At 36.6% G+C, this 12811-nt stretch overlaps 1 protein-coding gene across 2 annotated transcripts in view; it reads left to right on the forward strand.

Moving 5' to 3' along the window:
• The window catches only part of mllt3 (MLLT3 super elongation complex subunit), a 103684-nt gene extending 91133 nt beyond the window's left edge, over window positions 1-12551 (forward strand). The window contains exons 13-14 of one of the 2 annotated variants that reach the window (XM_015345162.2): window positions 342-413; window positions 2963-3521. In XM_015345162.2, the coding sequence (XP_015200648.2) occupies window positions 342-413; window positions 2963-3088 (198 nt within the window). In that variant the 3' untranslated portion in view covers window positions 3089-3521. Of the gene's footprint in view, window positions 1-341; window positions 414-2962; window positions 3522-10152 lie in introns of those variants that run through there. The other variant, XM_015345161.2, reaches the window with a different exon arrangement.
• The last annotated feature ends 260 nt before the right edge of the window (window positions 12552-12811 follow it).

Raw genomic sequence — 12811 nt, forward strand, 5'->3', positions numbered from 1 at the left:
CACTGGGCTTTTAAGCAGTTTGTAGGTGATTCTTGTGAATCAAGCTCTCTTATAGATCATAGATCCATATTTGCCAAATTTAATTCAAAGTATCTTAATTTAACAGAACAATATTAAAGGGTTAAGATTGTGGCTTAATAATTTTCATAATTTTTAAGGGTTTATAAATATTGTCTTAGAGTGCTCCTGGGACAAGCAAGGCACCTGTTGAGTCTTAGGATGTCTTATTGGATATGAGCTCATGCAGTAAGATTGCCTGTGTTCTTTTTGAGCTGTCAACTATCGATTAATCATTAAATCTAACTGTTCACTGTTGCATTCCATTAATGTGATTTTTGCAGGCCTATCTGGATGAGTTAGTTGAACTGCACAGAAGGCTGATGACATTGAGGGAGAGACATATACTGCAGCAGGTAGGAATTATACTTCCATCTTGCTCTAAAATGAATGAACTGCTCAATTGATAACATTTTCAGAATTGCCTTTTGGAATATTCTGGGACATGGTAAGCAGTGCATTGTTAAAGCAATGGTGTTGGTGTTGGGAAAAAATAAACCAATGTAATAGTGATAGTTTATCTTATGGCTAACTAAGTGGTTAACTGCCCTAGGGTATTTATAGCTTTCTTCCTGGTATTTGGGTTCACTCCTACCTCCTAAAGATGCTTTGCTAAATTGATTTGCTATGCAACATTGGCTTTCCTGTGAGGTCCAGAAGTGGAGATCCTTCCTTACTGTAAACAGGGTGTATCTCTGCTCCACCATAATGTAGGTGGGATAAAAGTTCAGGTGAAGAAGAATAGTTTGGCTTATCTCATTCAATCCTACACTGACAAATACAGCAGTACAATCATCCCATGTTTTAGAAATAATCATTTTACAAAACTATGCTACATGTAAATTGATACCCATTGATCTGTATGCAAACATTTTTGCCAAAAATATCCCTTTGTTAGCGAGCAGTCTTTGGTAAGTATTGAATGCCTGAGAAACTAGATCCAAAACTGTGTCTTTCATTATCAAAAATCTCCCACTTCGTCCATGTAATTTGTAGTGTTTCTGTGACATACTCTTGTGATTATGTATGATATTTTACAAAGCAAATTTCCAATCTCATAATGCAATAACATAAGTAGTTATATGAATCAAATGGACCCAAGAAAACAAAAGTTTCTTTAGGTGATGTGGCAGAAGCAATGAGCACAATTTTGGTGGCAACTAAATTGGAGAAAATTAAAAGAATTGGCAATAACCAACAATCCAAGGACATTTGTACTTCAGTGAACTATTAATTTCTTGGCATTTATTTTTTGTACTTTTGTTTAGTAATTTAAGGTTTTATTGATGAAAAACATCAAAAACATGTTTACTTAAATTCTGATGTGTATATACTGTACATTACAGTAACTATTGTACTTTACTGTTCACACTGAAAAAATGAAAAGTTTTCTATTATGTTAACTAGAGCTAAATAGGTAATTATCATAAGTATCATTGTTATTTTAATGATTGTACTATTCTAAATTATGTGAAAATTGTTGGGATTTGTCTAGAACCAGAGGCTTTTTTGTGTAAAATGATGTTTTCATTTTCAGTTTGCAAATTTTAGCTTACAGTTTTCATGGAATGAATGTTCATAAATTGATGGATTTCCTGTACTTATTTTAGAACAAAAGTCACTTTGTAAGCCCTTCGGAAAGCATGGAGCTAAGTGCTGAAGTTTTGTATAAACAATTAGCTTTGTCAGGCGGGTTGTATTTCAGATGGAAATTAGGCATTTTTAGGAGATGTGTGGGATAAAACTGGACATGCACCCTGGCTCAGTACTGCTGTCTCAGAAACCATTTACAGTTACAAATAAAAGGAATATGATGTGAATCATTGATGGTAAACCTTTTGACATTATCTGAGGAGGGGTGAATACCAGATCAGTTAGCCTCTGATACAGTCTGAGAGATGCTGGGTGAAGTAAAATGAACTGGAGTCCTTCTCTTAGAAGACAACACCTAAGGGGAATGTGGTTAGAGGACCTCCCTTTCTCCAGGCTACCTACTAAGAGATATTGTCTTGACTAGCCTGTTCTTGATGTACCCAAACATAAAAGCATTAGTAAATACAAGGATGACCTCTGTTCAGCCCTCCAGTACCCACTGCAATCTTTCTTTGACTTATACAAGACAAGGCTACTGCCTTTACATAAGTGCATGTTTTTCTATAATGATGATTTTTTATTTCATTTCCAGTCTTTACTTGGTATTTGTATACCTTCTACCTATAAACTGTTCAATAAAATTAGAATTCAGACTTAATGTACTGATTCTTCTAAGTGCAAAAAGACACTAGTACCATTCAGACATTTCAAAGTAAAACACCATGCTTTTTAATTTTTGCACATTGTGTTAAATGGTACTACTGCACTTTTATTAATGTTGCATTTGCTTAGTCCTTTTTTTAAAATGAGTGGAATGCAGTAGAAGATTTATAAAGACCTGTTTAACTAATAAAAAGCTGCATTTAACCCTAATGCGTGGTAACTGTATCAGAAAGTCACACTTCTCTGATTTATCTTTTAAAAAATCAGTTGCATATTCCAGTTCTTCTTGTTTTTTGAATGGAATTCCCTTTGTGCCTTTGGTAAAATCTAAGCAATCTTGAAAGGAGGTTTGGGAATTTGCCACATGTGCTAAGAATTGAGAGAGTAGAATTGAAAAGGCACCAGAAATTCTGTGGGGATTTGCAAACCAGGGAGGTTGACTCTTCTGTGTTTGACAGGAGTATTAGCATTCTGTTTTCCTGGGTTGAAGCTAGCTGGAAGTCACCACATACAGTACATACCCAATAAGAGATTAAGGAAGAAACAAAAAAAGCACATGCACAGCATACTAAAGTGTTCCACATGGATTTCATTCTGTAGGCCATGGAAGATGGAAACCATTAACATCAATTTTTTTTATTTTTTTTAGGAGACCGCAAATTGGAAAATTAGCTTATGTCATTGGGAAGCCTTTTTTGTAGATTGTTTGCCACAAGTGAAGAGTTTTTGTATTAAATGTGCAAAGGAAGCTGGGTGGTATTTACCCCCTGTATAAATGAAAACATAAATTAGTGACAAAAAACAGGAATGGATTGTTTTTTGACCTGATATATCCATGCTTAAATTTAAGATGCAAACAATTTGTTGCTCAGAATATTAGCATGTGTTATCAAGCCATCTGAATTGTATCCTGGATGTCATAATACCCCTCTGGGTTTCCTAGTTTTTGGCCAAACTTACGGAATTTTAAAAATGCTTTCCACATGGACACTTGCTTTGTAGTGTGAATAAAACCAGGTCAGTATGAGTGCTGCTACTATGAACCGGCTTCTTCAACCCAGACATTGTGGAGTCCTGATAATCAATTATATGTTTTGAATAAATGAATGAAAAAAATAACTATTACCAGACTGCATTGTTTCTTCCCCCAGGTGTGAAATGTACTTCAAATTAATGTAATTCTTAAATATTTTGTAACAAGCCCTTTTATATCTACAATGAGCATGTTTTGAACCGTCATTTTTTTTATGAGTGACCTCTTCTGCTGTAACTATAACGTGATTCCTGTCTTCCCTTTCATTTTCACTTGTTTTTTCTTCATTCAGTTTACTTTTGGGATGAATGTTTTGCTTACTATAATGCTAATTTTTAGCCTTTTGCCACAAAGTATCAAAGGCATGGGGTGTGATAAGGTTCAGACATTGATTACATTTTTTGCCGTCACTTTTTGATTGATCATTTATGACTGTGAGACACCCAAGTGACTTGGGCAGTTGGGTAAGTGCTGAATCACATCAGTAAGAGAGTTGATTAGACTCAGGAGATGAGATGATTTAATTTGCTGAATGTCAAACTTGGTGAAAATCAAGAAAAGAATAAATACACCCTACTTATCAAAGGAGAACACTTTTGTGTTGTTATGCTGGAGTAACACTGCAGGTGAATATGTAGCAGTGGAGTCTTGTCCTCTTAATGAATAGTGGTTTTGTATAAAGCACCATTATGGACAATTACATTGAGTGTGGTGTGTGAAGATGTGCTCCTTTTTGTGTACAAAAGACCAATTGATGGGGATCTCTGGGCAGGAGTGGTTAGTCACTTGCAGAACTCTACTTGTAGTCATGACAACCTGACTGCACATTGATCCTGGGATCTCATCTGATGCCCTTCCCGCAGGCTCTTCCTGACATCATAACATTCCAGCAGGACAGTAAATGTCTTCATGCTGCTTGGCTCACAATGGTTTTCTTGTGAAGATGAGAATGTGATCGTTGCCAGACTAGAGTCCCGTTGAACATTTGTGGGATGAACTGGCACAGCACTGAACAATTATATATCCAAATTCAGTGAGAGGAATGGGACAGAATCTCACAAGATGGCACCTATTGCAAACCATGCAGCATTGAAGCAATACAGCTTGTATTGCTTCCAATCGCAGACATATACTAAATCCCGTGATTTTAAAAGCAGACCTCCTCCCCTGTTAATCATAAATGTTAATCGGCACAATATACTTTAACAAACCCTTGAATAAGATGCTTTTATACGAATGTATTCCCTCCATCATCATTTCATTGAGCATTGAGGTTCAGACTCACAGTGGAATATTCTACTGTATATACAATGTACAAAAGTTCTAGAGGACAAGGTAGTGAAGGGCTATATTGCGTTTTTCAATAGAGCTAAGCTTAAAAAAACTAGGATTGAAGTTGTCAAAACATTTAAGAAAGGAAACCGCTGTGAAAAAGGATTTGTAACTACAAGCAGAAATTAAAAATCAAGTGTAAAAGCTGTGCTGTGTGATTTTCCAAAGCATTGCAATCAAAATACAAGTTTGCTTATTTTTTTAATCACAGAATTTAAGCATATCATTTTAATAGTTCAGGTGGGTAGCTCCATCATTGGAGGACATTCCTTTAATTCCTGAGATGTTCTGGTCGCACTTTTAATTTTTCAAATATTTAGAATGCCCGCTTATTTTTGTTATACCATTCGATTGGGAACTACCAGTTGTGGTTTTTTAACTTTCTGGCTCACAGCTACAAGCCTCACCCACCTGTGAGAGAAAGTGGTGGTGGCACTTAGGCCACTACCTGGGCCTAAGGCCTAAGAATACAGCTCATAATCGACTAATGACATGACCCAAGCTCAAACCTGCAATCGTAGAGGTCGGCACTTGGGTAGCACCTTTACGGGTTAAACTACTCCATGTGGTTAGACTGTGTGGCTTTACAGGTTGAAACTTCCATGTGCTCTTCTCTGGATTGATTTCCAACTAACAGTTGTAACATGGTGATCATACTTGTACACAACAGTCTAAACTGCATTGTGGTTTTATACTGCATTGTAAATCCCATGATTTAAATTGTTTTCTTCCCTGCATGTCGAGTTTTAAAATAAAAAGGTGCTTATGAGCATGCATGCATTCTAATTCTTTTCATGGGTGGCTTCTTCAGGCTGTTCTTTTCGGGGCTTATATGTGTAATATATACTGCTTGCATGTTATTGCAAATACTTGACTACATTAAACAGCAACTGTCAGTTGTTTGTCTTCATCTTGTGAAAACTATTTGAAGCTTATTGGCAGTTTTATAGTGTTTTCTGAGTATTCACTGAATTACTTACTGTACAGAATCTAGATCGTTAATCAAAAAAAGGAAAAGCTGTAGTCCTCATAGACCCCTGTTGTACTTTTAATTACATCACTGATTACTGACTTTGCTGTTTTTTTAGCACTTAACCTGTTATGAATCAATCAGTTGGAACATTAGTGTTTTGCTTGTTTCAAGAGCTGTTAAGTAACTATCTCCAGGGTCCTTTTACCACATATGTAATCATTTGTATTAGTTCTAAGTATTGTTTCCATAACTGTACATAAAGACGTAAGATCAATTTGTCTATAATTGCTACAAGTCTCCCAATCGTATATACTTAGGTGTTTCTAGTACCTATAACAATTCTGTCTCTTCTGTGTTTGAACTATTTAATATCTATAGAACTTCTCATCCTTAGCCTGAGGCATTTTATTTCTTCCTTGCTAAATGATTGAGTGAAATATTAATTGAAAACATCAGCCATTTCTTTTATGACCTGGAAGTTTCCCATTATTATCTTGGAGATCTTTGACTTCATTCGTTGTTTTTTAGCTGATTTTTACAATAGGGTTCTGGATTGCATGGTCTCCTTTTGGCTGTGAGGCAATTTCCAAAGTGCTCCAGGTGTCCTTCCACAGTCCGAAGACCTGTTCTCCAGGTTATGTGGGATCTCTAGTGAGTGCGTGTCACCTTCAGTGGTCTGGCTTTTCATCTAAGGCATAGCTTGCTTGTACATTTTATCTGCTGGAATGGATTGAGCCTCTAAAGATAAAGCAGTTATTAAAAATTGATTAATATACAATGAGGCTTGGGATTGAGCTTTGTATATACAGTACTGGCAGTGCAGCGTGTTTTACAGAAAACATGCAAGGAAACTTTGTACTGAAAGTGAAACATCTTAGGTTGACCATAATTGTATTCTATGAAGGGGTTTTTCATCTTTTAATTAAACAGATTTCCCAATAACTCTTTATTTCTTTCCTTTTTTTGGGATATAAGTTTGTCATGGTACAATTAGGCATAATTCACACAACAATCATGGTAAAAATGAAATCACAACATGTTTTTATCAATTGAAAGAGATTAAGGGTAAGGTATGTCAGTGTGAAGTTACTAAACATTAATGCAGCTATTTTAACTCCCATCAAAATAAGATATGCACATTATGCATTAAACAAACCTAGGCATAATGAAAAACTATAAAACCAACCTTATCACCCGACTCTTGATTAGCTGCAGTACAGATTTTAGGCTCTAATTTGAGTAAATTTCCATTGTAAATTTTCAATTTTGGAAAACTGTACACTGTAAAGCACATCTTTATGTAATGAGAGAACATTCTGTCTCTGTGCTGTTGACTGGCACTGCTAAAGGTAGTTGCTGGCAGATTTCAGTGTACCTCAGTTGTGCATATAATTTTGCTGTGGATGAGAAGGAATAGCATATTAAGTGTCAATAAATGTATTCTTATTCTCGATTTCTTTACAGACAAAGTGGTAGTAGGCAAAGTGGGGGATGAGTGAGTGTTATTTAATAACAGTGAGTTTGTTTTCTTTTTATTTAAAATTCAGTTTTGATTTTGAATGTGTTAATTTATTTCAAGGTTTTCAAGGTTAACAGAAATTTTGTGATAATGAAATTACAATAATACTGCTTTTTATGTATTTAGATCCAACTACAGAGAACACCAGGTGGAGAAAATTGCTTCACCAATTTAATTAAAGGTGAAACTTCGGGGATACTAATTTATACAAGCTCAGATTTTAGCAAGGACAAATGAGTTCTTTTAACCAACCATTCCCCATTGTCAGCACATCTTTGTTCAGTCACATGCTATATGGGTTTGACTCGTATGTTTTCTGCAGCTGAATATAGAGTATTTCTGGATTTGGCTTTCCAGACTCTTTGGTACCACAAATAATATTGCAGCTTGTGAGTTCAGCTTCAAATCATGAAATAATTTTAAGGGCTTCAAAGGTACAAATGTTCTTGCATTTAGATGTTGCGTTTCATTCTGAATGGTCCCACAGCATTTAAGGTAGTCGTCAACATGGGTCAAGACTAGAATGTACAGTGCTGCTAGAATGCTGGTGAACCCTTTAGAATTTTCTGAATTTCTGCATAATTGTGACCTAAAATGTGATCAGATCTTCATCTAAGCCATAAAAATAGATTAAGAGAATGCAAAAAAACAAATAACACACAAAAGGATATACCTTTTCTTTTATTCATTGATCAAAATGATCCAACATAAAATGTCTTTGTTGGAAAAAGTATGTGAACCTTGAGGATTATCAGTTCAGTTGAGGGGATAGAGTCAGGAGTGCCAATCAATGGGATGACAATCAGGTGTGGGTTTGGGTGGCCCTGCCCTATTTAAAAAACATAAACCTGAGTCGTCACTACCAAAGGCTGGTCTTCATCACACAGATTTGTGATTGAATGCCATGCCTCGATCAAAGATTTCTGAGGACCTCGGACAAAGAATTGTTGATGCGCATCAGACTAGAAAAGGTTACAAAACTAATTCTACAGACTTTGGGGTTCACCAATCCACTGTCAGGCAGATAGTGTACAAATGGAGAAAATTCAACACCATTTTTACTCTCTCCAGGAGTGGTTGTCCAACAAAAATCACTCCAAGAGCAAGGCGTATAATATTCCGGGAGATCACAAAGAACCCCTGGGTAACATCTAAGGATCTGCAGGCCTCTCTTGCACTGGCTAATGTCAGTGTTCATGAGTCCACCATCAGGCAAACACTGAACAAGAATTGTGTGCATGGGAGGACAGCAAGGAGGAAGCCACTACTCTCCAAGAAGAACATTGCTGCCCATTTAAAGTGTGCTAAAAACCACCTGGATGAGCCAAAAGAATACTGGAAGAATGTTCTGTGGACAGATTAGTTGAAAATAGAACTTTTTGGCTTAAATGAGAAACATTGTTTGGCAAAAACCAAACACTACATTCCAACATAACAATCTCATCCCAACTGTGAAACACGGTGGTGGCAGTATCATGGTTTGGGAGCTGTTTTTCTGCCACAGGAGCAGGATGGCTTGCCATCACTGACGGAACTATGAATTCTGGATTGTACCAGCAAATTCTACAGGAGAATGTCGGGGTATCCGTCCATGAAATGAAGCTCAACAGAAGGTGGGTCTTGCAGCAAGACAACCACCCTAAACACACAAGTCAGTCTACCAAAGAATGGTTGAAGCAGAAGAAATTTTGTTTTTTGGAATGCCAGAGTCAAAGGCCAGACCTTAATCCAGTAGAAATGTTGTGGCAGGACCTGAAGCGGGGAGTTCATGCAAGAAAGCCCACCAACATCACTGAGTTGAAGCAGTTCTGTAAGAAGGAATGGGCCAAACTTCCTCCAAGCCGATGTGCAGGACTGATCAACAGTTACTGTAAACGTTTGGTCATTGTTGCTCAAGGGGTTACACCAGTTACTGAAAGTGATGGTTCACATACTTTTTCCGACAAAGACATTTAATGTTGGATCATTGTGATCAATACATGAATGAAAACGTATATCCCTTTGTGTGTTATTTGTTTTATTGGATTATCTTTATTTTTATGACTTAGATGATGATCACATTTTATATAGGAATTCAGAAAATTCTAAAGGGTTCACCAACTTTCTAGTACCACTGTTTGTAGATGATAACCCATTGTCTCAGCAGCCTCTTCAGCTTTGGCTTCTAGAAGTAGAGATTGCCTTACTGCTAGCTGGAGAGTGCTAAAAATCATTTTATAACCTTCCACTGTGAAATGCCTTCCAGGCAATTGTATTAGTGACATTGTGCTCCTCAGTTCAAGTGTCTCCCAGCCTCATCCATAATTTTCTGCTTCAGTTCAGCTTCCTGCTTCCTTTAATATCCTAGGAATTAATTAGTTTCATTAATATGAATGCATGCTGTATGTTTATAATTAGGACAGTGACAGAACCCTTAATAAAATAGAGGAATGGGCATGGGTTCTTTCATCAACCTTTCCCAGTCTTAATACTACCATTCGTTCATTCATTATCTGCTTTATCCAAAACTGGTTTGTGGGGGAGCTAGAGCCTAACCCAGCAGGCAATGGGCACAAGGCAGGATACATCCTGCAAGGGATGCCAGTCCATCACAGGGCAACACACAAACACAGACACATTCACACCAGGGCTAATTTTTCCAGAAGCCAGTTAACCTACCAGAATGTGTTTGGCCACTGGGAGGAAACCGCAGCTCTGGAAGGAAACCCATGTAAACGGAACATAAAAACTAGACAAAAGTAGCAGCCCAGGTCCAGAATTAAGCCCAGGGCCTCAGCACTGTGAGGCAACAATGCTAGCAACTATGCCACTGTGTTGCCCTGCTACTAATCTTGTTCTGTGTATATGTAATGGTTGTCTACTTGAAATCTTGGAGAATACTAAGTCTGTTCCTTCTATATGTGAATCACTTAACTATACTGCTCTGTTTTGATTTTATTTATGTATTGTATATAAATGTTCCCCACCTCCTCTCTCTTACAGATTGTCAACCTCATTGAAGAAACTGGACACTTTCACATAACAAACACTACATTTGACTTTGATCTTTGCTCATTGGACAAAACTACAGTCCGCAAGCTTCAGAGTTATCTGGAGACCTCTGGAACCTCTTGAGATTCTAGCAGCTGGCTGCAATGAGGAAGAAGGAAATGAGAGACCTCCAAATGTTTTACTTGAAATTATGCAGCGATGCAACCAATCTGCCTAGTCCCAAGAATACTGCTCTCAACAGCTTTATTTTCTGGAAGCAGGATATTTCTCTTGATTCAAGAGTGGAAGACAGTGAAAATGGAAGCATTGGAAAAATCACCCTCTCCATAAGATGATTCCTTTACACCCAGAGCTAATTCTGGTTGTGCTCACCTGGAAAGCCTTGAAAACAAAAAACAAACAAACATGTAACTTGCTCTTAATGAATGTGTATTGTTATCATACGTCTCTTTGTGATTTTCTGATCTTTGTGATGAATGCATGTTTGACACTGCCTTACTATATTATTGGTCTTTATTGAATTTCAGATATCAGAGATTTAGTGAAGAATGTCAGAATATTTTACCAGCACTCCAGCAACAAACATGTCTAAGGGTCTGTACTAGGTAGACAATGTCTTTCTGATGTACGAGATAAAACTTAATCTAAATGTATGAGAGGAACTTTTGATTAAGTGTGAAAGGGATCAGAAATCTTTGTACTGTAAATCGTATAATAAGATTCCATTGCTGAGAAGCTACAGGCAGTAATTCTGTATTTTCCCTTAATATTACATAAGTGTGTCATGAAAGAACAGCATTCTACATAGCATGTCATGATTATTAATTCATTTGAATTGCAGCATTGTTAGGATTCAACTTTATGTAAAAAAAATCACTAACCCTCAAAGGATTACAGTATATTTGAATGCCCTTCTGGGTAAAAAATGTTGGATATCTTAATTAGATACTGACAAGGCAGTTCAGGTTTCAAAGTCAGGCTGCGAAGGAAATAATGACTTTCACATGTGCACTGTTTTCCAATGGACGGCATTGGTGAAGCTTCAAATTGTATAGATGCAACATGAACAGTCACAGTTCTCTACATCCCTCGCATTGGCCAGCGTCTGTTTGCTGAGACTAATCAGGTAAAGAGACTAACGTTTATGCTGAAATCAAAACCATACTGTCTTGGGACTGGTGGGATGATAATTATATTCTTACAAGTGTAAGAAATGTTGTAGAAATGTATTTTTTGCTGTTTATTTATTTTTAGGGGACCTCAGTTGCCAAAATTCAGTTATCTTCTTTTTGCTCTGCATGGAGAGAAACTCCATTGCTTTCTTTTGCTGGGGCAAACTCTGTTTTGTTGATATTTTATGAGATAATGGAATGTTCCTTTTGCTGGTTTTTGGGAACCAAGCCTACTAAACAGGAAGTCAAATCCCAATCCCAAGAATTTCTTAAAGGCAGGAAATGCAAGCCAGCTTTAGCACTGATATTAATTGTTTGTGTGTAAGCAAAGGCAGTTGCTGTCTTCCCTGTGTCACTAAGTTAAAGAAGAATTCTTTTGATAACCCTGAATATTGTGAAACAAAGGTGATTGGGGAAATAATGCTGGCATTTCTAATTTGTCTATGATATAGTTTTAAATTTTGTTTGGATTTATGTTAAAAATGATGGCACACATCAGTTATTTTTTGGTTTCTCATCCCAAAGATTTTTTTTACAAATGTCAATGTTACTTTTTTTTCCACCTGGAAGTCCTTGGCCTGCTTCCATGAAGAGGAATACATTTCTGTGTTCCACCTCTGAATCAGCATGTATGTTACTTGAAGCATTATTACTTTGCTAGTACCCAATGTGCAATCATTGCTATAGGACTATGTAACATCACAAATAATGGTGTGTCGGAAGTATGTTTTTTTTTTTTCATTTCCATCATGATTGTCCATGTATGTGAAATGACATCTTCACCAATGGCAGCCTTGAAACTGGATTTGTTTATGTGCACTTGCCTTGGTTTTATTCTTAGTCCATTTAAATGTTCAACCTGGCTGTTCTGATTATTTGTGGTAACATTCTGCTCAGGTATGAGAAGGATTAATTTTATGTCTTAAAATAGCTGTCTGAACTCACTGTAGAATGATCGTGGACTTGATTACTGGAATTAGAAGATGAGAGGTGTGGTTAGTGCTCTGAAAAGTTGAAAGAGGCTGGAAAACCCTCAACTGAGAGCAGGCCTATGACAGTTTCGATGTAAGACATTGTTCTGAAATCATATCACAGGAATTTGCCACAAATGAGCTGGAATGGTCTACTAGTTGCGTTACACTCCTAAAATGTACATTTAGCTATTTTCATCTAACTGTTTTGTATGAAGAAAAAATAAAAAAGCTTTTTTCAAAAGAATATTTTATTTTTATTTCGGAGAATGAAAGTAGAGGTATAATTTAAGCTGAACTTTTAAAAAGGAAGCAGTTTAACCTAGACCCTTCCTCTGGCTGTATATGCTTTACCATAAATGATCATTTTACACTACATAGTTTTAGGAGATAATTTATAATCTTGTAACTACACTTTAAGTTGCAGGTAACAATGCAAAAATGCTGTTGTAATAAAAAGGTTATCTGTTGTATTGAAGTTCTTCCTGTACGTGTTATACATTGTGT

This window comes from Lepisosteus oculatus, chromosome 1 (assembly GCF_040954835.1).
Source record: "Lepisosteus oculatus isolate fLepOcu1 chromosome 1, fLepOcu1.hap2, whole genome shotgun sequence".
In the NCBI taxonomy this organism is placed as follows: domain Eukaryota; kingdom Metazoa; phylum Chordata; class Actinopteri; order Semionotiformes; family Lepisosteidae; genus Lepisosteus; species Lepisosteus oculatus.